The sequence below is a fragment of the Otolemur garnettii genome, unplaced genomic scaffold (genome assembly GCF_000181295.1).
Source record: "Otolemur garnettii isolate 467f Iridium unplaced genomic scaffold, OtoGar3 scaffold00019, whole genome shotgun sequence".
In the NCBI taxonomy this organism is placed as follows: domain Eukaryota; kingdom Metazoa; phylum Chordata; class Mammalia; order Primates; family Galagidae; genus Otolemur; species Otolemur garnettii.
Genome location: NW_003852414.1, coordinates 7697996 through 7725492, shown reverse-complemented (window position 1 = coordinate 7725492; position 27497 = coordinate 7697996). Strand labels below are relative to the sequence as shown.

The 27497-nt window shown below is 37.6% G+C and overlaps 1 protein-coding gene across 2 annotated transcripts in view; it reads right to left on the bottom strand.

Moving 5' to 3' along the window:
* The window catches only part of ARMC4 (armadillo repeat containing 4), a 151913-nt gene that overhangs the window by 40724 nt on the left and 83692 nt on the right, over positions 1–27497 (bottom strand). For both annotated transcript variants that reach the window (XM_012803301.1, XM_003786731.2), the window contains exons 16-18: positions 26853–26967; positions 8072–8260; positions 6288–6509 (exon numbers count right to left, since the gene is read on the bottom strand). In XM_012803301.1, coding sequence (XP_012658755.1) covers positions 6288–6509; positions 8072–8260; positions 26853–26967 — 526 coding nt within the window. The remainder of the gene's footprint in view (positions 1–6287; positions 6510–8071; positions 8261–26852; positions 26968–27497) is intronic.

Genomic DNA, 27497 nt, shown 5'->3' with positions numbered 1-27497 from the left:
CCTGTTGCTCAAAGGAGTAGGGCCCTGGCACCATATGCCAGAGTGGCAGGTTCAAATCCAGCCCTGGCCAAAAACTGCAAAAAAAACCCAAAAAAGTGTGAGCAGACTCTTTTCCAAAGGAGTGAGACAGCTGACATATTTGCATAGAAAATGATGTTCTACATTGTTAATCATTAGGAAAGTTGGAATTTAAATCGTGAGATAGCAGGATGTACCTATTAGAATGTCTAAAATAAAAAAAACCTGTCAATTAAAATTATTACTGTAACTGTGTTATTACTGTAACCAGGTGTTGGCAAGGATGCTTCCACATACTGCTGGTGGGAATATAAAATGTCACCATCATTTGGAAAATAGCTTGACGCTTTGTTAAAACGTGAAACTATGTGATTCAGCCATGTACTCCTCGGTACATTCCTAAGAGCAGAGGAAGCGTATGTCCACCCAAAGACTCGTGCACGACTATTCATAGCTGCTTTATTCATAATAACCCCCAATTGGAAATAACTCAGATTTTCATTAACAAACAAAAAGTTAAGCAAATAGTGATACACCCATAAAACAGAATATGACTCAGCAATAAAAGAGGGAATGATATGGTTAAAAACACAAAGGAATGTTAACCTGTGTGAAAAAGCCAACCCCCCCATAAGTACATACTGTAGAGACCCATTTTTATTAAGTTCTAGAAAATGAAAACTTACGTATATTGACAGAAAACAGACCAGTAATTGCCTCAAGTTAGACAGAAGCAGGAGAGAGAGATTACCAAGGAAGGGGTGCCAGGAAACTTGGGGGGATTGTTATCTTGGTTTGGTAATAATTTCACGTGTGTGTATGTGTATGGGTGTGTATACACATATGTGTCAAAAGTTATCAAATCGTATACTTTAACGATGTGTGTGTGTGTGTTCATTATCCCTTTATAAGGCTCTTAAGATTTCTTAAAGTTAAAAAAAACAACAAAAAAACGAAATAAGGAAAGCATTTGATGTATAGATAATATTAAAGTCAGGCATGATAAACTAAAATCTACCTTACTGGACCCTTTAAGTAAATATAAACTTCTCTCTCCTTTTCAAGGAGAAATACAAAGGAAAAGAAAAAAGTCAACCAGAAATAAGTCTGTATATTATTCACAATATAGTATGTAGTCACTGGTATCCATTAGTCCCACTAAGTTAGTTAATGGCATATGACCAAGGGGACCATCCCCAGCATTCCAGAGATTATCTGAAATGGGAGAAAAGTTCTCAAAACCACAGTTACAGTAATCATTTTAATTAACAGAAAATATATTTAGCTGAAACATTAAGGCTAGAGATACATAATGGGAGTTCCTGGGTGACTTTAGTCTCTCAAATCCGTTTGCTTGACTAACAAATGTTAGTGACTTTTTTTTTCCTGTGCTAGGCTTCAAAAATGATGGGTGTGTTTGCCTCTGGGTCCATCTTCCCAGCCCTCTGGAACGCCACTCCACTTACTGAGTCGAGGAGGCAGCCAACGCTATCCTTTTGGCTGTACCAACTGCTCTCCCCGCACTCTGCCAATGCTGGGCATATTTCTAGTGGTGTTTTTCTGCAATCTCTTCCATTTCCTGCCTTTCAGAAAGTTATAGGCCATAATGTAGCCTTCACTTGCCTGGGATACACATTTGCAAAAACAAATCCAGTGTCACCATGGGGAAAGGAACTTAATGCCTTTGGTAGGTGCCCATCATCTTTCTTCCTGATCACTTTTTCTGTCTTAGGAAAGAGCTTGCCTTGCTCAATTTTTTTCCTGTCATCTCTTTTCCTCTTTATATTCCTCTCCTGCATTACGGTTTTATTATAATTAGCAAACCACTTTGATGTATACCAGACTTCTCATATTTTCAGTACTGTTTCCAACAACTCCATGTGCACATTCACAGGAGTTTTCAACAACACAAGTCCCTGGGCTGATAACTTTTCAGAAGGAGGTCTGCATCCGATCATAAAGAGGACACAAATTGGATTACTCCTATCACATTGTAATGTAAGAGATTGATTAGTCCATGCGGAAGAGATTATTACCTAGAAGGGCTCTGACCCGGGATTATTTTTTCAACATAATTGAATCAGGAAATCCTTGTTGACCTCTTAGCAGTGTTGAAACACAAACCCTCTTGAAATGTGTGCTCCCTTTGGCTCCTCCAACTCCTGGTTAACCTCTGAACTTCTGAAGTTTACTCTGACAGCTCTTCTTCCTAGTTTATGTGCCCCCGAAGTGAAAATGTAGACATTGCCCGGGCCTCTCTGAACTCAGTGCCTAAAACATCTTATCCTCTCTTGTTAACAGCTTAATACCTCTGTGCTGATAATTCCCGAATCTGCTCCACCTCCCCTAACCCCAGCCTCTAGGCTGGTGCTGTCTGCTAAGGAAACCACTATCCACTAGTGAGTACTTAAAACGTGGCCAGTCCAAACTGAGATACACTGTAAAATAAACTGGATTTGAAAGCTTTAGTATGAAAAAAAAAAAGAAAAAGATAATGTAAAATCTTTTTAGTAATTTTTATACTGATCGTATGTTGAAATAATATTTTACATACACAGTTTGAACTGCACGGGTCCACTGATACTCAGACTTTCTTCTTCCTCTGTCACGTCTGACACACCAAACCCAACTCCTCCTTTTCCTTCTCCCCTTCCTCCTCTTCAGGCTACTCAGTGTGAAGGAGATGGGAATGAAGACATTTACGATGATCCATTTCCACTTAATGACCAGAAAATATATTTTCTCTTCCTTGCAATTGCCTTAATAACATTTTCTTTCCTCTAGCTTACTTTATTGTAAGAATACAGTATACAAGGCCAGGTGCAGTGGCTCACACCTGTAATCCTAGCACTCTGGGAGGCCGAGGTAGGTGGATTGCCTGAGATCACAGGTTCAAGACCAGCCTGAGCCACAGCGAGACACTGGGCATTGTGGTGGGTGCCTATAGTCCCAGCTACTGGGGAGGCTGAGGCATGAGGATCACTTAAACCCAAGAGTCTGAGGTTGCTGTGAGCTGTGACACTACAGTCTAAGGGAGTTAAAAGTCATCTGTGAATTTCAACTGTGTGGGGCATCAGCACCCCAACCCCCATGTTGTGTAAAGGTCGATTATATTGCATTAAATAAAAAATATTGCTAAAATCAATTTCACTTTTTTGGTTATCTTTTCTGAAATTGTGACGACTAGCAAATTTAATATTACATGTGTGGCATAGGTGACATTTATAGTGGGTAGCATTGCTCTCCAGCTAAAATGCAAACTGAGTATTCAAATGGAACACATTAGAAACTGAACTCATTGTATTCCAAGACTCTTAACTCTACCCCTTTACTGATAGGATAGAGTAAATATCAACCGGCATGAGATAAATGCATTGCATATTATATTGGCCACTTCTGTCGAGGACTTCACAGGACAAAGGAGCTAACCCTAGAGTTACTTATGAACAGAAGACAGGATGGCTCTGGCAATTGTCAAAGAGCCTGTCAGCATTTGCTCATCAGCAACTTCAGCAGGAATGTTCGCAGGACTCATCTTAACACGATGGGCATTTGACTTGAAAAGGGCAGCTAATTAGGAACAAAACCAACCAAGGATTTGCCAAAAATGTGAATAAAGCTTATTGACTCCAAAGTCAGACACATTAGCAGTTATACATTTAACTGTGACACATTCACTGCAGGTAGTGAGCCATTCCAATGTGCCAAATATTTGTGCATGTGTGTGTGTGTTTGTGTGATCTTAGCTAACAGAATCTTCTTTATCTAGCCTGAAATCTGAAGTCATTTTCTTCAACTAGACTCTTTTCTTTATTTCTCATATCCAAACAACTATCAAATCCCATTTATTATTCTACCAACACCCGGTATACTATATCCAGATATTTTTTTCTTCCTTAAAGAAAACCAGAGAAAGGAAACACAAGTCCTTATGCTTCTTCCACATTCCACAACTTAGAGCAGGGTAGAAAAGAGAAAGGGAGAGCCAAGCTCCAAACCTCTATGCTGGACATGGGCTCTGGTGAGCCCCCTTGATAAGGCCCACCTCAGCATCCTTCACTCTTCCTTACAATTACCGTCCGGCAGGAATACCAGTTAGTAGTCAGGGATGCACATGGATGAAGCAGGAAGGCCCCCCAAGATACCTACAGAAGACCTGGGAGAGGCTCTAGAACCCAGCAAACACAACTTTTCTTCTTTTCTATCCCTTCACCCTAATTTTTCTTTTTGCCTTCTTTTTCGTTTTTTATTGTTGGGGATTCATTGAGGATGCAAAGAACCAGGATACATTGATTGCTTTTGTTAGATAAGGACCCTCCTGTAGTGCCCTGCCCCCAAAAGGTATACCACACCCCTTGACCTCCCCACCCCCTCCCTCCTTCCCTTTCTTAACACTCCCCATCCCCCACCCCCCACTATGTACTTGTTTCTCCATTCTTGTGATGTTTTATTAAGAATAATGTGTTCCACATCCATCCAGGTTAATACAAAGGATGTGAAGTCTCCATCTTTTTTAGTGGCTGAATAGTATTCTATGGTATACATACACCTCAGCTTGTTAATCCATTCCTGGGTTGGTGGGCATTTAGGCTGTTTCCACATTTTGGTAATTTTTTTAATATGTATAAGCTTTGCACATAAATGAACACAGTTTCATCATTTTATGTGATAGCATAAAATTTATAAATGATTTTGGTTATCAATTGAGTTGCATTAGAAAAAATCATTGAAAGTCTCACAGACACCAGGCATTTAGGTCAACAGAAGCATAACTTATAGCCTTATTAAGTTGTAAAACTTTTTGAGCAGTCTAGATATATTCTTCTTAAGCTAACTGGCAATTGTCTAAACAAATGGTATATGCAAGATGCTTTACCAAGCTATTTATATTTTATATCTTTATTTTTATAAAGTCTGTACTTAAGGCATCTTAGGGTGTGCAAATCCTTATTCAATAATAGAATGCACAGTTTTAAATTAGAAATCATCTTCTTTTTGAAATGTGAACATAATGATATTGAAGCAGAAGTCTTTTTATCATTCCTGAACAACTTAAAGTTAACATTCCAATCCATTTTTTTTAATGATTTACTTTTTAAAAATTGTTACTTAGCTTTAAAGGTGCTTTTTATGCCAGATTTCTGCTTGAAGAAACTAATTTGCTCTAACTTATATGGCATAAAAACAAGATTTCTAATGGAAAGGTTGACACATTTAAATGTAAATGGAGTTTAATTTCAGAAAAAATTAACATCAGATTCTTCAACTATTATAAGTTTGAAGGATACATTAAAATAATCACCTCAAAAAGCTATCAATTGGTATTTTAAGATTATTATTCTTCCTAAGATGTTTCATGCTTGGCATATCTAGATTTGACTAAATTAACTGGAGATCTTTAACTCTTGTCCAGGCCTGTTTTGGGCACACATTTTAAGATATAAAGGCAATTGGTTGGCACAGCCTCCAAATTAAGGCAACAAACAGAAAAATTATATTGTACAGGAAAACAAGCTATAGAAAAAAAACCTAATATTTTAAGTCAATTTTTCCTAAAACACCTAAGATGTTCATGCGTGCAAGTATTTTTTTTATTTGTTGCCATCAGAATATTCTAGAAGGTTTCCAATGGGTAGATGCACAAATGTTTATTTAAAGTAAGTCTCCTAGCTGAATATTGGTTAAAGGAAAAGAAAATCTGATACACAGATGTGAAGAAGAAGGAAAAAAAGGCTAGCTAGAGTACAGTGGTATCATCAAACTCTTGGGTTCAAGGGATCCTCCTGTCTCAGCTTCCCAAGTAGCTGGAACTACAGACGCCCACCAGGATGCCCAGCTAATTTTTTTTTTTTTTTTTTTTTTTTTTTTACTTTTAGTAGAAACAGGTCTTGCTCTTGCTCAGGCTGGTCTCCAACTCCTGAGCTCAAGTGATCCTTCCCGCCTAGGCCTCCCAGCATGCTAGGATTATAAGCATGAGTCACCACCCCCAGCCAGAAGTGCCATACGTTTTCTTTCACCAAATTCAAGTTACAGAATGGGTACTTCTTTTACTGAGTACATTTATAGTCTTTGATTTAGAAAAATTCTATCTCTGTACAACTTTTCTATAGCATTAACCATGATACCCAGTGACTCCAATGCAGCCATACCCCAACGAGGAGGCAGTTTTATGTTTCTAAATACCTCCTTTAGTGAAATCTCAGCATCACTTAGGTTTCTAGGCTGCATTCACCACACTTGGACTAAACCAAACCTTTGTCCACCCATACCTTGACTGCGCCATTCTCATGCATGGTGATGCAGTTGTCGGCATCTTCCGAGAGCTGGTACAAGGCCTGAGCTGTCGCCCGGTGCACGTTGGTGTCATTCGACTTCAGGTAACGCACTAACGGAGCGACTGCTTTGTGCTCCCCAAAGGCCACTCTGTTCCTGCCCCACATACAGCACCGGGATACCGCTTCTGCCAGATGACGCCTCAATTTATCATTATTCTGCACAAAAGAAAATGAATTGTGGTCTCTGTGTTGCCATGATCCTGAGAAATCATGTTCATGTACTTAGCGATCATTCTCCACTAAGGAGCCAGGAGGTCTAGAGAGAGGGGCCAGCTGGCTGCTTAAGATGTATCTTGAAGGACCTAGTCTTTTGGTGGGTCATCATTGGACCAAGGTTCAATCCTGAGTTTCCCTTTTTATGAACTGAATGTGGCCACTGGGGACTAGGGGTCTGACATCTGCCATTTGCTTTAGGCTAGACTTCCTTAGCATGAGTCTACTGACAACACAGCATCACCCATCAGGAAGTCGTTTGTAATATGTGTACCAATATTTAAAGACTATTGAATGGCCTCAGGAGAATACTTCACTTAATTGAGGTAAATGAATTAACTATTTCTTCGCCCTAGGGATATTTCCACGTAGTAATACAGGCAGTCCCCAGGTTCTTAACTTGAATTTGTATGTAAGTTGAAACAGCTACATTTACCTATTGCCTGGAATAGTCTCAGTTCATAAGTTCAAATTGTACGTCAGTTGATTGTTAGAACTCAGGGACTTAGTGTAATAGCCTCCATTCACAAGTGCAAGTTTCACGTGAGTCGGATACTTGTAACTTGGGGATTGACTAGAAACCTTAGTTACCAAAGGGAAAAAGGGAATGCAGCAAATATGACACAATTTGGGTCTTCCAGTTCCCTTTCTGTGCTTTTTTTGTTGTTGTTGTTGCAGTTTTTGGTCGGGGCTGGGTTTGAACCTGCTACCTCCGGTATATGGGGCTGGCGCCCTACTCCTTGAGCCACAGGCACCACCCCCGTATCTGTGCTTTCTTTCAATATGAACTATCTCTTTTTTTGTAGGTAATTGCCTCCTATAGCTATGATATAACTTAATAGGACAGTTTTCTGGTTTTTAACCGTATTCTGCTTGAGGCAACAACCTGCTGTCCTTCACCCAATCTGGCACATCCTCCTAGGAACTTGAAATCTAGACCCAGCATCTGAAGTGTGAATTCTGCTCTAGATGTTTCTGCCAAGTGGTAGTCCAAGTTATGCTCAAATACTTCTGGTGCTGGTGAAGTCATTGTCTCTTAAGACTGCTTATTCTATCTGGCATGGCTCTAAATAAACAATACAAGATTGCCAAAGTCTTCTAGCTTAAGAATGCCGTGGATCCAAAGGACGTGCGTTTAACATCTAATATTGGCAGGAACCCCTATCTTAAGAAGAATAAGATGGATGGTGGAGGTGAGGGTGATAGTTAACACTTACATAATAACATGTATATTTGCCATCACTTTCTTTGCCAGTGGCAAATAAAAAAAAACAGCCTTTATTTTATAAGGATCTTGCACATTCACATTTTACGGTTTAAAATGCACTTTTGCATAAATTAGACTCAAAGAAATTAAATGAGTTGGCCAAAACCTCACACCTCATAAGCAATGGACGTTGAACTTGAATCCAGGTTCTGGGCTTTGGAGCTCCCTGTTTTTGCCACTACATCATTATATCTTATGACAATATGCATTTAAAATGTTTTTAAAAAGTGTTACTTACTGTATTTGCCAGTTTAGACAATAAGGGAACGACTCCGTGATCTGTAATAACAGCTAAATTTTCTTGATCTTTTGCTATATTGGTAATAGCAGCACACACACTTGCCAAAACTTCTTTGTTATCTGATTTCAGTAAATTGACAACAAGTTCCAAACCACCAACAAAGGAACGGACCATTTCTCCAGCGTCCTAGATAAAAATGAAAAAGATGGCATCAAAGGTAAAAATTTGCTTCTTCTAACAAAAAGGCAAAAATAAAAATAGGGCTATGAAGTATACCTCCGAAAGATAAATTCAGTTTAATTTATTTCTGTATTGTGTATCATTTCTATGTATGCAGGTGTAAAGTATGAGTTTGTGCACATGTGTATAACTATATAACACATACACACAAAACACAGTTTCAACAAACATTTATTAAAAAACTATTATGTGAGTTTCACTGTGCTAGCTACTGAGGACCTGGCCATGCAGATTTAGAAGGTCTCAGGATAAAGACTGAAGCAGCGAGTGTGGAGTGGGGAGTGAAGCAGGAGTGGGTTCTGTCTGCTGTGCCGCGTGTGGGCCAAGGAAAGGAATTTGTCAGAAGATCCTGAAAAGAGATGGTCAAACAGAAATCCCCACCTCCTCTAGGTTGTATGTGGCTGGGTGTGTAATGTTAACCAATGATGTGATCTAACTTCCTCAAATAGTAGAAATTAGCATCTTTTATCCAGGCACTAAGGTGGCCACCTGTAGTCCCAGCTACTTAGGAGGCTGAGGCCAGAGGATCACTTCAGTCCCAGAGTTGGAGGCTGCAGTGACTATGATGGTGCCACTGCTCCCCAGCTTGGGCAATAGAGTGAGACCCCATCTATTAAAAAAAAAAAAAAAAAGCTCTTTTTGAAAAGAAGCATTTTTTAAATCCCAACTATCGATCAGGCAATTCAGAATGACATCCCATAAATTATCTCAGTTAAACCTCACAGGAGCCATGAAAAGTAGGCATTGTTATTTCCATTTTGGATTTTTTTAAATGATGCTTGAAGATATTGAGCCTTACAAACTAGATTCCATCCCTCATGAAGGCAGAGACCATGTCTTACTCAACCTAGTGATCTTTATAAATCATCAGTCCGATGGGCTCATCTCGATACCCCCAAATTCTACCAAAGCTTCTCTGCTGTTACAATAAATTCTAAGCTCCACAATGTGGTTCACCAGCCCTTCATGGTGTGTCCCCTGCTTATCCTTTAGCCTCAAACTCCCTGCCTTACCTCCCCTTTCTCTCATCCGCCTCCCCACACCCTGAGCCAGTGGCTCTCCCAATGAGCTAATAATGAGAATCTTGGGACTCATTCCCTGAGAATGTGATTCATTAAGTCTAGGGTGAAGCCTATAAAAAAATTGTATCTTTGGGGTGGTGCCTGTGGCTCAGTGGATAGGGAGCCAGCCCCATATACTGAGGATGGTGGGTTCAAACCCAGCCCCGGCCAAACTACAACAACAACAATAAAAAAAAATAGCTGGGTGTTGTGGCAGGCACCTGTAGTCCCAGCTACCCAGGAGGCTGAGGCAAGAGAATCGCCACATACTTGGCCCAAATGAGGTCATGCATATATAAACTCAAAAGCAAAAGCAATGACTCTTTCTCAGAATTTCAGGGAACTATGAAAACGCAGCTTCTAAGCTCAGCTTCCCAAAGTGACATTACACGTGTCAGTACTCTAATACATTTGCCAATTGCAAAATTAAAGAACAAGTTTTTTATTCAAGAAGAACTGAAGGAATTCCAGAAAGAAGAGAGTGGCAAAGTTTTTAAATCTCCCCAAATCTCCATATAAAAACAGAGCAGCTAAGTATAGCAAAACAAAACAAAAACAAAAAAACCCACAAGCAATACTGGATGACAAGATATCCCCACTGACCCTTACACACAAGCACTCAGGGACAGACTCCCAATCACACTGAGAAGGTAGAAGGATTTGTGAAGGCCCTGGGAGCCAAGGGACCCCAAGTTGCCTTTAAGCTTAGGAACAGCAATGGAAGCTGGAAATGGACTCTCCAGGTTCTGATGAGATAGATGCGACTACAATCCCGCAAGTTCTGACAGTGCTGGGGCATCCTGCAGGTCCAAGTCCTGTGAATTCTTAAAACTACCAACTGAAGCCCTCTGCTTGGAAAAATCCCTGCAGTTAGGAGAAAGTACTGAGATTTTCACACAAATTGAACAGGGCAGGAACACTAGAATGAAGGAATAAGACAGTTCAGATAAAATGGGAGGAGGGAACCATGGCCAGAATTGCTCACCCTCATCACCGTGCAAACAACAAATGGAATCTTGAGAACCATGAGACCAGCAGAGCTGTCCTGGCCCACGACAACCTTCTAGAAGACTAGAAAAACTCAGTTCACTTAAAAATGAGCAGAACACAAAGACTACAGTAAATTTCCATATGGAGTGATGGTGAGAGAGAAAAAACAGAAAGGACAAGGAACAGAGTAACATCCAACAAAGATAGCAAGTTAGAAAGACATGCCTACAAAACAGATGGAAACCATCACATAAAATTTCAAAAGGAGCTAACATGAGATCAGAAAGGCAATGAAAGAAAAGCATACATTAGAATTATTGAAGTTTATAAATTAGATGATTAGTTAACATTTTTAAAAGAGGTGGCAGATAATCATAAAGAATTAGAAATAAATTCATTTTGGAAATGAAGAATAAATGAGAAAGAACACATGAATGAGTAAACATAATGAATTATTACCTTTTAAATAAATATAATATATGATAACTGCAAAATAATGGAAAAAGAATGTAATAATATAAGAGAAAAATAGAGAAGAACTAACACATGTATAGCAGAGTCCACAAGAAGGAAAACAAAATAATGCATCAGAGAAAAATTTGGAAACTACATACTTCAAAATCTCTCTACTGAAACAAAACCTGAGAATACGTAGAAAAATTGCCTTCCATGCCTGAGGAAATTGTTCTAGCATGGGCTAATATAAAGATTTATTTTAGTACAACTGCAGGACTTTAATTTTATTATTTATTTATTTTTATTAAATCACAAACACATAGATCATGTACACATTAATGGATTTATGGGGTATAATGTGCTGATTTAATGTAGAATTAGGAATGCTTACATCACACTGGTTAATATATACCTCATCTCGTTTACTTAATTATTGTGTTAAGACATTTATACTCTATACTAATAGATCCAACATGTACCTTTGCATTATGCACCATTGGTGTGATCCCACCATTCACCCTCCCTCAATCTGACCTCCCCCCTCCCCTCCCATCCCTTCTCCTTCCTCCTTCATCTTGGACCACAGTTGTGATATATTCTTCATATGAAAGTGTGAGTAGTTGTAAATTGGTTTCATAATAGTACTGAGTACATTGGATATTTTTTTCTTCCATTCTTGAGATACTTTACTAAGTAGGGTATGTTCCAGCTCCATCCATGTAAACATAAAAAAGGCAAAGTCTCTATCCTTTTTTAAGGCTGCATAGTATTCCATAGTATACATACACCACAATTTATTAATCCATTCGTGGGTCAATGGGCACTTGGGTTTCTTCCATGACTTGGCTATTATGAATTGAGCTGCAATGAACAATCTGGTGCAAATATCTTTGTTATAAAGTGATTTTTGGTCTTTTGGATATACACCTAGTAGATGAATTACAGGCTCAAATGGCAGGTCTACTTTTAGATCCCTGAGTATTCTCCATACTTCTTTCCAAAAGGGACATATTAGCTTACACTCCCACCAGCAGCGCGGAAGTGTTCCCTTTTCTCCACATCCATGCCAACATCCGTAGTTTTGGGATTTTGTTATATAAGCCACTCTTATGGGAGTTAGATGATATCTCAAAGTGGTTTTGATTTGCATTTCTCTGATGATTAAAGATGATGAGCATTTTTTTCATGTGTCTGTATGCTGCTCTCTCAAACTCCTGCAAACTCCTACCCAGTCCTGCAAACTCTGACTTATCTTTTAGATGAAGAGAGAAGAGGAAAGAAAGGGGTGTGGAGCGGAGGAGAGGGGAGGGGAGGGGAGGGGAGGGGAGGGGAGGGAAGGGGAGGAGAGAAAATTCTTTGGTCATCTAAGCAAAAAGATCAAGTCACTTCTAAGGGAAAGTATAAGATAGTATCATTAGACTTTTTAGGCAAAGTTTTATGTGGGAAAGGGAATAACACTTGTAAGCTATTCAAGGAGAGGAAATGTGAATCAAGGTTCTAAAATCAAGCTAAAATGACTTTCAAAGTGTACAACTGGTATAAACACGAAAAGCTGTAGGTAATGTTAACACAGGCCCTTCCTGAGGAGCCCATGACTGAGAATGGGATGAGAATGAATCAATGTCAGACCTCCAAAATCACTAGGAAGACGTTGAGAAAAGGACTGCTGATTTCTCAAAGCCTCTCCTGGCTTTAGTTTCCTTTGGGACAATGCTTAAATCAATGACATTCAAGTATTTTCCCAATCTGGTCTCACCTTACCCTCTTGTTTTATTTCTCAGGATCCTCTTTGGCATAAACTATACTCCAGCCTCCCAGGATCATTGTTCCCTAAAGTATATGTTCTGTATCTTTGAATATTGGTATTTTCTTTACCTGGATAGTCTCTCAAACTCCTACAAACTCCCATCCAGTCCCACAAACTCTGACTCATCTTTTAATAGCAGGCAATTATTTATTTAGGTGCCAATTATGGCCAGTGGGGTCTAAAATGATGTCTCCTCAGAATCTTCCACAAAAATGTCCCTGTGTAGAAGAAAGAATTATCACAGGTGACACTGAGAATGGCAGGACAAAAAGAAGAAAATAGCCCATCCTTTTGTGACACTGTGGAGCTCCTGAAGCAACTAATCTTAAAATCAGATCTAGCCACAGCCAAAGACATTGGTAGCCTTTTGTTCATGATACTGTAATGATTTTCTTGTGGGTCCTTTTCCCATCAATTGGCGAGCTGTTCAAGGACAGAGATACCTAGTTTTTGTTCTTCTTTGATTCTCCCTCGGGACATAAGCTTTTGTATGTCACTCAGTGGATGTTCAATAAATGTTTGTTGAATTATAAAAGTGAGAATAAAAATAATGAAGAGACTAGAACTTTAAGATACTTAGCCATAGTCTCAAACACTAAAAAGAAAATAATATTAGCTATGTATGATGGAGTATAAATCAATAAGATCACTTCAACAAACCAAATTCCAAATCAGTCTTGGTCCTCTGGAGTAGACCTCACAGAGTCTAAGGACTTCATGATTCTCTTGCTATTTCATCAGTAGGGATGGTAAGTCACAAGCATGGGGGCCATACTGGGAAAAAGGACAAAAGTGATCACATCTACCGCTGATCCAAGAACTTTCTAAGGTGCATGGTATGAGATGCAGGGAGCCAAAGTTGCAATGAGATCTTGGGCATAGCTCACCAAGGTCTTGTAACGTTGACAATCTGTGATACAGAGGAATGTCACATTCAAAAACCTACAGGCCCCTCCAAAGTTTATTTGTTTTGAAGGTGAGATTTCTTTCTTTTCTTTTCTTTTTAGGTTTAAAGATTTTAAACATATGACGTCTTGCCTCGCATAGTTTCTATGGAAAGGGAGGCAGTATATTTGAGGATGGAAAAAGTAATTAGTCTGCCAAAACTGTCTTTTACTAATGCTCAACGACTGGGCAAATTCACCACATTTTCCACCTTCTCACATATCTTAAAAACTAATCTTTGCCAGTTTCACCACTGGTACAATATTGGTTCTGCACAATTCAAATGTTCATCTGCAATAGGAAAACTCTTAGTATAACTGTAATAGTAATAATAATAACAGCCTAATTTTTTGCAGTTTATAAAGGGCTTCCACATACATTATTTCATATAATCCTTACCACACTGCCATAAGCATGCCATCCTCATTTTATAGACACAGATGTTCAACACTCACGAATAGTTAGCAACAAACTAAAAATTAACCTTTGATTTTCTGATTTCTTCTTTAGTGTCCTTTCACTATACACTGTGCACTTAAGACTCAGAAAGCACCCACTAGGATATTTACAAGATTAAACCTAGTTGATAGAGAATCAAAAGGATCTTCACAATTTAGGGAATTAACACTGCCAAAGAGATGCAGTTATTTTGCCAATGGCATTTCCTAAACCAAACAAAAAGTCATTGAGAAAGAGAATAGGAAACACCTTCATAATTCTATTAAAAGTGGAATGGCTGAATAAGTAGAAAGAGGCATCAAGTTCAAATTAAACAAAGTCAAACAGAAGACACAAATGAAATAAAAAATATAAAACAGCAAAATACTAGCATTTAGTCGAAATTCAACTAATGGGAAAATATTAAGATGTTATTTACAGATAAATGAATAAAACAGAAAACGGGGTATTTTGGCATAGAGCAACTTAATTAGTGGGTATGAAATTCCTTCTCTTGCCTACAGTGAAGAGAGCTGGCAGTTTTCTGATGAGGTGAGATATGCATAATGCAACTTTAAAGCACATACAAGGCAAGCGTAACATGACTCAAGACAAAAATTTTTAACCAGAAGAGCTATAAAAACACTGCTCTGTGCTGTATGGAGACCATAGGATACATAATACAGTATTTGAAGAAGACTTAAAAATAGCAGACAGCATATGAAAAATTTCAAAAATCCTTCATTCACATTAGAATAGTATGCCAGAGAAGGAAGCCAAACTGAACAGGCAAATCTTGTCCTAAAAGTGTATTTCATAAATTCAATCCTCCATCCTCTTAAAGTTCTCAAAACAACCTACATATACTCAAAAAGAACAGAGAGTTTGTTTGTGTTGGTCTATCACAGTAAGACCTTTGTTCTATTCCTAGTAATTAACAAGTACAACAGCTTAAAAAATTATTACTGACTTATAATTACCTTATACTCTTAAATGTATTACTTTAAAACTCAAAATTAGGATATTGATTATTACCCTTTTCCCCACGAACTAAATGAAATAGAAATTAGTTTCAGGTAATAGAAATGATACCATCTTTACTTAGAGTCTAGATTTACATAGTAAAAAATGCATTACACTAGGAGGGTATAGCCTGATCCAACTGAATAACAAGAAAAATAAAGAGAACAAATTGAATGGCTCTGATTTTTATTTTTACGTGCCTAGCCTAATGCAATATAATTTTCTTAAATTGCAGACAACTGTGAGTTTTCCATTTTACCATTCCCTGTGTTGATTCTGCTTTAGATGCAATATTCCATTAATGAGGGGTCTAAATTGTGAGGTGCCTTTGTGTACCCAGAGGCTTAGAGAGTTAATTATGTGACATTCTTAACCAATGATGTATTTAAAAGGACTTTAAAACAAATGTAAGGTGTGAAACAAATATAAGTCCTATTATCATAAATAGCCATTGTTTATAAATCTGTGCATGTCTACCCTGCATATACATTTTATATATGCATATATATTTAAAAAATTTTTAAATATGCATATATTTAAATATTTCCCTGCTTTTGTTCAGTAACCTATAGTTTAAGATAAATAAAGCAGTTTCCTGTTTAGATTCAGACACTTCTAAACATAAATTGTATGGATCTGGCTAAGAACAATACTTTATAAACATAATCTTGACAGAAAAATAAAATCTAACAATACAAAGTTTCACACTCCAAAAACAGGAAGTCTCCAATTCATGAAGAGATCATTTTCCCAAAGTTCATTTGGGTCTGTTACACTAAATTTTCCTATAAATTTGTGGCTAGTATGCCGATTCTACAGATAAGAGTCTATTAACTCATAATGGATATGAATGATAACACAATATTTACTGTAGCTAATCTTTATTATCATAAGTGCTTTCCTAACATTTGAAACCAGTCATCTGGTCTCCCTCATCTTGTCTGCTGTTTTTGAACCAATTTTCTTATTAAATGGCTTTCATTTATTTGCTCTCTCATTCGTCAAAGTGTCTCCTAAAATATCCAGAGATTAATACAGGGAAAAAAAATCCACAACAAAATACTAGCAAGCCAAATTCAACAGCAAATTAAGAGGATTATATACCATGACAAAGGGAGATTTCCTCCTGTGATACAAGGATGGTTTGATGTAAGAAAATCAATCTGAGGCTGGGTGTGGTGGCTCACCCTGTAATCCTAGCACTCAGAGAGGCTGAGATGGGTAGATTGCCTAAGGTCATTGGTTCAAGGCTAGCCTGAGCCAGAGTAAGACCTTGTCACTGAAAATAGCTGGAAAGTTGGGGCAGGCACCTGTAGTCCCAGCTACTTGGGTGGCTGAGGCAAGAGAATCACTTGAGCCCAAGAGTTTGAGGTTGCTATGAGCTATGATGCTACAGAACTCTACCCAGGGTGACAAAGTGAGACTATTTCAAAAACCAATCAATCTGTATGATAACACCACATTGACAAAATGAAAGTAAAAAATAAAAACCTACATGATAATCTTATTTAAACGTAGAAAAGAGTTTCATGATAAAGAATAAAAAAGCTCAACAAACTGGAAATAGAAGGGCGGTATCTCAAAATAATAAGGATCATACATGAAAAACCCATAGCTCACATCATATTTAATGGAGAAAGACTGGAAACCTTTCCTCTAAGGTCAGGAACAAGGAAAGTATGTCCTGTTTCACCACTTCTATTTGACCTCGTGCTGGAAGTTCTAGTCAGAGCAATTTCTAGTTTTTCTAGTCAGAAAAACTTTTAAAAATCTAAAGTAGAAAGGAAAAAGTAAAATCATCTCTGCTCACAAGTGATATGATCTTATATATAGAAAAACTTAGATGCCATAAAAGAACTCTTAGAACCAATGAAGATATTCAGCAAAGTCACAGGATACAAAAACCATCACACAGAAGTCAGTGCCCTTCTGTACTCTAACAATACACAGTCTAAAATGGAAATTCAGAAAACAATTACATCTTTTATAGCATCAAAAAGAATAAAATTTAGCCGATGAGGTAAAATACTTCCTGTGTTCACGGAGTTGAAGACTTACCATTGTTAAAATCTCAGTACCATCCAAAGCAATCTACAGATTCAATGCAATCCCTTCAATGTTCCAACAACTGTTTTTTGCAGATATAAATAAATCTTCAAATTCATATTTAATCTCAAGAAACCCTGAATAACTGAAAAAATCTTGAAAAAGAAAAAGTTGGAAGCTTTATGCTTCCTAATTTTAAAATTTACTATAAAAACTAGTCATAAGAACAGTGTGGTCCTGCCATCAAGATAGACATGTAGACCAGAAATGAACTCTCCTGTATTTTGTCAAGTGATTTTCTTTTCTTTTTTTTTTTTTATTATTTATTTATTTACTTATTTTGTCAAGTGATTTTCAACAAAAGTGTCAAAACCATTCCATGAGGAAAGTCGGTCTTCAACAAATGGTGGTGGGAAAACTGGGTATTCACATGAAAAAGAATGAAGATGGATCCCTACCTCAACACCATGTACAAAATGAACTAAGGACCTGATCGAAAGACCTGAAACTATAGAAATCATAGAAGAAAAAATACAAAGCACAAGGTAGCTGAAATTCTAAGCATGCTGAATTTAGATCCACAAACAGGCCTTTAGTTTAGATTTGATAGGAGAATAAAATAAAAATATTCCAGGAAGGGAACCCAAATATAGCTCATTTCTTGAAAACAGGGCCTTCCACATTCAGGAAAAGAGGTGGAAAACATTACTACTAAAGGCTGCATGTGGTTCCTTCTTTTATCACGCTGAGTTCTGAACAAGATAAAACTGTGACCCAAAATGGAGCAATAGGGAAAGATTTAACACTTGGAGCAGTTGCTAAGGTGGCAGCTTGTTCCCTGGAAGAAAACAGTCACAGTTTTACAAACTCAGCATATCAAATTTACATCTGCATAATCCCCAAATAGAGAAGTTCTGCAAGTGATTCTCTCCTATAAGAACTATGCTCAGTCAGAAGACTGGAGGCAAGGCTGGAAAACGGAAAGGGATCGCCCAGTCTCACAGTCTCTTAATCTCACAATCTCATGGGCTCTCTGCTGCAGTTCCACAACCTCAAATTCTCTGCAGTACCATGGTCTTTACAGTCCCACTGTCCTGGGTTCTGGTCTCCCTTACTCTCAAAGTCTCCCAGCCTTGTACTTTCAGAGTTTCCAAATGATCACACCCTGACGAATAAGCAATCTCATGGCCTCCAGGTTTCAAGATCTTGCATTTGGAAGTCTGACGATCTCTTTGTGTTTCATCCCAGGACCTCCTGGAGGAAACACCTAAATTCACTTGTAAAGTACGGAGCCAGAGATGACCTGAATCAAAAGGTCAACCTACCCTCTGCCCAACTCAATTTTTGATACAATCAAAAACATAAAACCTCAGAGCATCTCATGTAGTTGGGGGATGAGCTGAACAATAAAAACAGATAAGCCTAGACTTTTACTCTGTGATTTCTAAGGTCTAATGGAGGGATAAAGCTGTTGTCCTTCTCCTAATAAACTCAATTCCTAATTGCATCAAACTGACGAACCCCCTTTTTCCTGCTTCCTCTATCATTTTTTTAAAGGTAACATCCAGCACACACACATAAAAATTAAAAACCCACAAGATGTTCAAGAAAGTGCATGGAATTGTAGTCTAAGAAGAAAAGAGAGAATTCCCATTTCTTTTAAAATAATCATCTAACATTTTCTAAATTTGAATGAAAAGAGCAACCAACAAATTCATAAAGTTCTATGAACCTCAAGCAGAGTAACTATTAAAACAGACACACACACACACACACACACATACACATATATCATGGCCAAAGTAAAGCTCATAAACCATGTTACCATCAAGATGGGTACAATGGAAAGAGAGTAAACGGACTTGAAGGTATCTGGAATGGAGCAAACATAAGGACTGATTGTGGCATCTAAGTGTGCTATGAGGGGAAAAAAGATAGGAAGAGGCTGATGAATTAAAAATAAAATGGGATGAATGTGTGTGGGGCCTGATGAGATTGAAGTACATTGGGTTGGGGGAGAGATGTCTAGATAATGAACTCTAAGAAGAAGCCATTTGAGGTCCCAGTCAGATGTCTCAGTCATGAATTTTGTGACAGCACCATTTCTGATGGTGACAAAGTACACTGTGTGATCACAGGCATCATTGGCTGAGGTGGACGTAATGTGAGTACTTTAATAGATGAAACTAACAATTTAACAAAATAATTGGTTGGTAATAACCAACCATGCTTTCAAAACTAAAAGGTGAAATAGTTTCATAAGTGGCTATCGGCTGGCACATAATTTTGTTCATTCCTGTTTAGGATAGCCTGTGTCTTCAGTTGCTACTTTAAATTTTGTATGCTGTATTACTCTTCTGTCAAATCTATCCAGCCTCGGCTAGCAACCTCCATCCTAGCCCTTTGTGGAGTAGGGAATGAGAGAGCAGGAGTGGGGAGGCAAGGAACTCAGGAGAAAGCAATGGATGTGGCCGCTAGCTAGATGGTGGTCCTCCAGCTGTGCTCCCAAGAACAGCTGCTCAATGCCCTCACTTTTGTTTTGGCCCTTCCTGTCCTCACTTGAAAATCTGGCATGCAAAAAGAAAAAAAAAATTTGCGATCCAGTTTTTTGGTTTAATCTTTTAGGATTTTAGGAACTGGGGACCAGATGAGGTACACATCTAAAACTACATGGAGACTAAACATGATGGCAGGCCCCCAAACAGGCAAGCAGAACACGAACCCCCATTTTAAAGAGTTTTAAGATTTTTTTTTCAAAAGCCATGTTGATTCTTTGGCACGCTATTAAACAGCTAAACATTCAGAGGCTCAAACATGATCAAATCGAAGCTCATAAACCATGTTTACAGCGGCATTCTGGGTCTGAAACTAAACCCCTGCACACACGCCTTCTCAATGTTCCCGTTGGCCTCCTGATTGGGTTGGGCATGGCTCATTGGGCAGCTGAAGTTAAACAGAGGGTGATGTCAAATTCTTGTCCTGTTTGATCAGCTGTGTTCTGTCACACCTGTGGTTGGGAAGTTGGCTTCATCTATACTCAGCGCTCGGCATTCCTGGCTAAAATTGCCCAAGCGTGTATTCCAACCTCGCAAATTAATTTCTTCTCTTCTCTTTTAGGGAATCATTCTCAAATTTCTCTGATTGGCTTCTCTGAAGCAGATCTTTCAAGTCGCTGGTTTTGAAATTACTAGAGTTGTGTGTGTATTTTTTTCCTCCAAAATCCAAACCAGACATTTTCTAAACAAGTAGCAAAATTAAGTTTAAAAGGTTATAGGCCAAAAGACCTCATGGGTATGTATTACTGATTTGGAAGAGAGACTGAGTTTTCTTCCTAAATGCACAATTTACTTACTATACATTTCAGAGTATTTATTTGAAAACAAGAATACCTATTTCCTTTCTACTGCATAAGAAAATGGTTTTTATACGTTAATATGAGTTCTGATAATCATTCCTTATGAAAAGACAAATAAAATTAAACTTCTGTTTTTTTCTTAATAAATATTTCCTAGGACTCATTAATGAAAAAAAAAAAACCAGAATTAAGGAAATTACCTTAAATACTACCTTGCGACACACATACAAAATACTATGAAAAATGCAATGATATTTTAAGAAAGAAACAATTCTCATAATTGCGCAAAAGGCACACAAGTGATGGGAAGTGATATAATTATACCCTTTTTACATGAGTTCCTATATTTTTCAATATCTTACTGTTCATGGAGCATAAATTTGAGTCAACTTTCTGCAGGAGAGTTTTGCTTCTTAAGAACAAAGAATTTAAGACGTGGATTTCTGCCAGATTCGGCTGTTGCATTCTTTATAGCCCAACTTCATAATAATGAACACCTGTTCGACCACTGTTTTTCTCCAAAAACGTGCTTGATCGTTCAGCTTGAAAGAAACAGCTTTTCACTTCCATTTACAAATCTCTCCCATTTTTCACAAAGCAGTTATTAGTCGGCAACCTGACTTGCAGGGCATGAAATTCGCTATATAACATCACTAACAAAGGCCAAATCTTAAAATCTCTGTTCATTTTAGCAATCCTTATAAAAAAAAAATGAACTATCCGTGAACCTAATACAGAAAAGATCTTAAATGATAAACTTTTAAATAAAATCTCACCTAATGTGAACAATGCCAGGGTACATTTCAAAATAACTAAGAGTGTATTATAAATGTTTTACCATAAAAATAAGTAAGTGAGGTGATAGTTATGTTAATCAGTTTGACTTAAGCATTCCACATTGTATATCGAATTGTCACATTATAAAAGTTTTAAAAAGTCCTTAGAAAATAAGCAGAGAATTTTTTGTAATTAGTCTAGTTTGATCTTCTGTTCTTTAATTCTTCTTCTCTTTTTCTGAGACTTTGTTGCCCTGAGTAGAGTGCCATGGCGACATAGCACACAGCAACCTCAAACTCTGGGGCTTGAGCAATCCTCTTGCCTCAGCCTTCCAAGTAGCTGGAACTACAGGTGCCTACCATGACACCTGGCTATTTTTAGAGATGGAGGTCTTACTCTTACTCAGGCTGGTCTGGAAGTCCTAAGTTCAAGCAATCTACCTACTTTGGCCTCCCAGAGTGCTAGCATTATAGGCGTATTCTTCAATTCTTGACTTAAAAACACTATGTAGCTAGGTGGCACCTGTGGCCCAAAGGAGTAGGGCACCGGCCCCATATGCTGGAGGTGGTGGGGTCAAACCCAGCCCCAGCCAAAAACTGAAAAAAAAAAAAAAAAAAAAAGAAAAGAAAAAAAAGAAAGAAAGAAAGAAAGAAAGAAAAACTATGTAGCTTTCTAACTGAAGTACTTATTTCCTCTCTTAAATATTCTTTCAAGTTTAATAAAGACCATAAAATAGATTCACATTTCACACTCTTGATTTTCCAATAATACAAAGAATCAACAGATGATTATTAAATTGGAAAAGATGTATCTTTTCACCTAGCATGTTTTTCTTAGCACTAATAAGCTATGGAAAAGGATGACATACTTTCTTTCTTCAAAATGAAGTCAAGTTTTAAACTTCCTAATTGGGACCCTGGTCTACTGTTGGTAAGGCCAAATTCCTTACTACAAAAATCTCACAGTTTACTTATTTTATGCACTTAACAACAGAATAATGCAAAGGAATACCAGCTTATATCATTCATCTTTATTTCTCTCAATTATCGCATAATTCATTACTGAAGTCTTCAGTTCCAATGTTTTGTTACCTGGCTCGTTTACAGGCATAAGGTCTGACAATTAAGTTCAAGAACTCCTCCTAGAGAAAATGTTATCTATATACCTTATTGCTGAATCACCAGATGGCCAAAAGGAATACTTGAAAGATAACTGTAGTGAAATTCAGCAATGAGGTATGCAGCACTTTTTTTAGGACAAGTTCACAAACTTAATTGTCAGAACTCATAGCTATAAACACAGGGTCTGGCAGAAGTAATAGACCTTTTCAGCCTGAGTGTGATATTGTTATATTACAGAATTACTGTAACCTGTATTTCCCAACAAGAAAAGATATAATAGCTTCACTAGAAGCAATTTTCACATCTTATTTTCTTACCGGATAGATCTGAAAATATGCTCTAATGTGTATGCTGTGAACAATATAAAAAATGGATAACATCTGTTTGGAATAGTTGACATTTCACCATATTCAAACAACATGGAGACACATATACGCGGCATACTTAAGTTTCGTGATGCCTGACAGAAACGGCACGGACCCCGAAGTGGCAAAAACTTATCTGAAGGTTTTGGCTGGTGCTTTCTTCCCTGTGTGTCTCTCAGTTACAATTAACAATAGCTATTTTCTGTGGCATTACTGTTGGTGCCATTAATTCAAAGAAATTATTTATTTCAAAATGATGCCAAATCCTAAAATTCACAATTAGTAACCGAAACCTGTGGAATACAGCAAAAGCAGTCTTAAGAGGGAAACTTATCACATTAGATGCCTACATCTGAAAAACAGAAAGAGAGTGTATCACCAACCTAATGAATCGTCTTAAGGAAAAGGAAGAGCAATCCAATCCCAAACCTAGCAGAAGAAATAACCAAAAGTAAATCAGGAATAAATGAAATTGAAAACAAAGGGATCACTCAGAAAATTAATGGAACAAAAAGTTGGTTCTTCAAAAAGGTAAACAAAATAAACCTTTGGCCAGATTAACTATAAACAGAAAAGTAAAATGTCTAATAACCTCAAAAGAAGTGAAAAGGGGGAAATAAAAACAGATACAACAGAGATACAAGAGATTATCTCTGACTACCACAAGAAACACTACACCCAGAAATTTGACAATGTAGAAGAAATGGACCAATACCTGGGATCACACCATCTCCCTAGACTTAACCAGGAAGAAATAGATGTTTTGAACAGAAGAACTTCAAGCACTGAGATTGAAGAAACAATAAAAAATTTCCAACAAAAAGAAAGCCCTGGACCAGATGGCTCCACACCAGAATTCTATCAAACCTTCAAAGGTTTACTTGTACTTACTTATACAGCAGAATCTATTCCAAAGCATTGAGAAGGAAGGAACCTTCCCCAACATGTTCTATGAAGCAAACATCACCTTGATTCCAAAACCAAGAAAGGACCCAACTTAAAAGGAGAACTACACACTAATTTCACTAATGAATATTGGTGCAAAAATACTCAATAAGATCTTAGCTAATATATTACAGCTATACATTAAAAAAATTATACATCATGATCAAGTAGGCTTCATCCCAGCGATGCAAGGCTGATTCAACATATGCCAAATCTATAATTGTAATTTACTATATCAATAGAAGCAAAAACAAGACCATATGATCCTCTTAATAGATGCAGAAAAAACATTTGATAAAATTCAGCATCCTTTTCTAACAAGAACACTTAAGAAAATAGGCATACGTGGAATATTTCTTAAACTGATTGAAGCCATCTATGACAAATCCACAGCTAATATCATACTGAACACAGTGAAACTGAAAGCCATTCCACTTGGAGATGGAACCAGACAAGGATGTCCTCTATCACAACTACTATTCAATATAGTTCTAGAAGTTCTAGCCAATGCAATAAGGCAAAAGAAGGATATAAAGGGCATCCAAATGGGTGCAGAGGAGGTCAAAAACTCTCTCTTTGCCACTGACATGATCTTATGACTCAACTACCTAGAGACTCCTGGAAGTTATCAAGAAATACAGTAACATCTCAGAGTATAAAATCAATGTCCACAAATTAGCAGTCTTCGTGTATACCAATAACAGCCAAGTTGAGAAGCTAATCAAAGACACAAGTCCCTTCATAGTAGTTTCAAAGAAAATGAAATACCTAGGAATATACCTAACAAAAGAGGTGAAGGACCTCTACAAAGAGAATGAGGAAACCTTAGAAAAAGAAACACCAGAAGACATTAACAAATGGAAGAAAATACCATGCTCTTAGCTGGGAAGAATAAAAATTGTTAAAAGCAATCTAAATATTGAATGCAATCCCCTCTAAAATACCATCATCATATTTTGAAGAACTGGAAAACATAGTTCTTCATTTCATATGGAACCAGAAAAAAACCTGTATAGCCAATGCAATTTTTAGTAATAAAAACAAAGCCAGAATCAGACTTTAGGTTATATTACAAGTACACAGTGATCAAAACAGCATGGTATTGGCACAAAAATAGGAACATAGACATGTGGAACTGAATAGAAAACCAAGAGATGAAACCAGTCTCTAGTGCCATCTGATGTTTGATAAACCAAACAAAGGCATACAGTAGGGAAAAGAATCCCTATTCAACAAATGGTGCTGGGAGAACTGGATAACCACATGTAAAAGACTGAAACTGGACCTGCAGCTTACAACTTACAAAAACTGACTCAAGATGGATAAAAGATTAAAATCTAAGACATGGAATGATAAAAGTCCTAGAAGAAAGTAGGGGAAATGCTCTTGAGGATATCAGCCTGGGGAAAGATTTTATGAGGAAGACCAGTGGTAATTGCAACAACAAAAACAAATGGGACTTAATTAAGCTGAAAAGCTTCTGCACAACTAAGGACACACCAATTAAAGCAAATAGACAACCGTCAGAATGGGAAAAGATTATTTGCAAATTACTAATCTGAAAAACGGTTGATAACTAGAATCTACAGAGAATTCAAATTAATCAACAAAAAAAGAGCAAATAATTCCACGTATCACTGGGCAAGAGATATGAACAGAGCCTTCTCTGAGGATGACAGATGAATGGCTAACCAACATATGAAAAAATGTTCATTGTCCGTAATTATCAGAGAAATGCAAATCAAAACCACCCTGAGATATCATTTAACTCCAGCAAGAATACCCCACATCACAAAATCCCAATGTTGCAGATGCTGCTATGGACAGAGAGAGAGGAGAACACTTATACACTGTTAATGGGACTGCAAAGTCATACAGCCTCTTTGGAAAGAAGTATGAAGAATCCTCAAAGAACTCAAATTAGACCTCTCATTTGATCCTGCAATCCCATTACTAGGCATCTACTCAGAAGAAAAACAGTCACTTTATCATAAGGACATTTGCACTGGATTATTTATCACAGCTCAATTTACAATCACCAAGATGTGGAAACATTCTAAACGCCCATCAAGCAAGGAATGGATTAACAAGCTGTGATGTATGTATACCACAGAGTACTTACTATTCAGCCATAGAAAAGATGGAGACCTTATATCTTTTGTATTAACCTGGGTTGGAGTTGAAATACATTCTACTTAATCAAGTATCACAAGAATGGAAAAGCAAGTAGCCAATGTACTCAATTCTCATATGAAGCCAATACATGATCTAATACACGCCCACATAAAAGAAAAACTCAGTTCAATTCAACTTGGGGGAAGGAGAACAAGGGAGGAGGGAGAGTAGAAGAGACAAGGAGATTGGTGTGCTCCCACTTCATGGGCACAGTGTAGGGGTATATGGCACACCTTTTGCATGTGGAACACAATTACAAGAGGGACTCTACCTAACAAAGGCAAATATTGTAACCTAGTTGTTTGTACCCTAACATTGACCTGAAAAAAAAGATTCTATTTAGGAAGGCACTGAGAATCTTGTTAAATTTATTATAGAAATAAAATCCTTTATATAAAATATTAAACAGAGAGAAAGGGGTTGGGCAACAAATACAAAGTGAATCTGTTAACCTGTGGGAAAATGTTGAGGAAAGGTAAGAGAAATAGGGTGCGAGACATCCTGAGCGAAGACAACAAAATTTACAAACGAAGAGCTAAGATAGACATCAGAAACTTGTAGTCTGGCGAGTTGAGACTCGGGGAAATCATGCAACCTTTTCAGAGTAACACAGAACATCACGAACTTTCTCTGCATTGCAGATAACACAATAGGGGTAGTCACACTTCCCACGTAGCCTTCACTCTCTGTAAGGGGCAGGTGAATGCAGACAATTTTTTTTTATTGCCCATAACCTAAGAACAGTCACTCTTACCGACCCGGGGTACTTATCTCTATTGTATTGTTCCAACCAACAAGAACTCGGTAAGTGTCGCCATCTTGGACTAGTTTTGTTTGTCTTTTTAAAGCTGACCAGGAAAAGGCATTGCTTAAAAATTGTTCTGGCACAAACATTGTTCTACTAGGCACTCTTCTCCACCAGATAAGTCTGACCCAAACAGTAAGTCAAAGCAATTAGTAACCTTTTGTGGCCATTATTCAATAGAGTGGGTGTTAGAGATTCTAGAACGGTTGAACTTGCAGTCTGTTCTTACCTTTGCATTTTGGATGCATGGACAAAGGGCCCAGGCTGCACTGGCCTTCACATCTGGGTGAGGGTTTTTCAGCAAGGACCACAGCAAGCGAACTCCATCTAAGCGATCAATTATCCTGGAGTGGAACACAAGATGGAGATATAAACTGTAATTAGTGAGTTACAATGAAAATTTAAACAGCCCACTTATTTACACAACTCTAATTATTTTTTTTTCTTTTGACATTTTGCTTTCTTTCTTTTTCTTTTTTCCTCAAAACTTCCACAACAGCAGGGATATAGAACACGCTGTCGGATCGTCAGCCCTCTGATTTCAGTTTTAAGTTCACTACACAGAAAGCAGGCTGCATGATCATTACAATTCACATACACTGAAAATCAAGCCACGTAATTTTTTAATGAGCTGAACACAGACTGTTACCTAAATGTAAAAATACTGGTTTCTTTCACATAGTAACATCTAAATACTTTCCAAAACAAATATTTGTGCCTCGAAACCTCGCAGTTACCTTTTTTATTTGGTCTATGTTTAATTGACTTACCTTACTGTATGACATATTTTAAACTCTTTCAGCCCTAATCTAGCATTAGGAATTAAAATCATTACACCACAGTGTGTCCTTTGTCGGGCATGAATAACACGTAA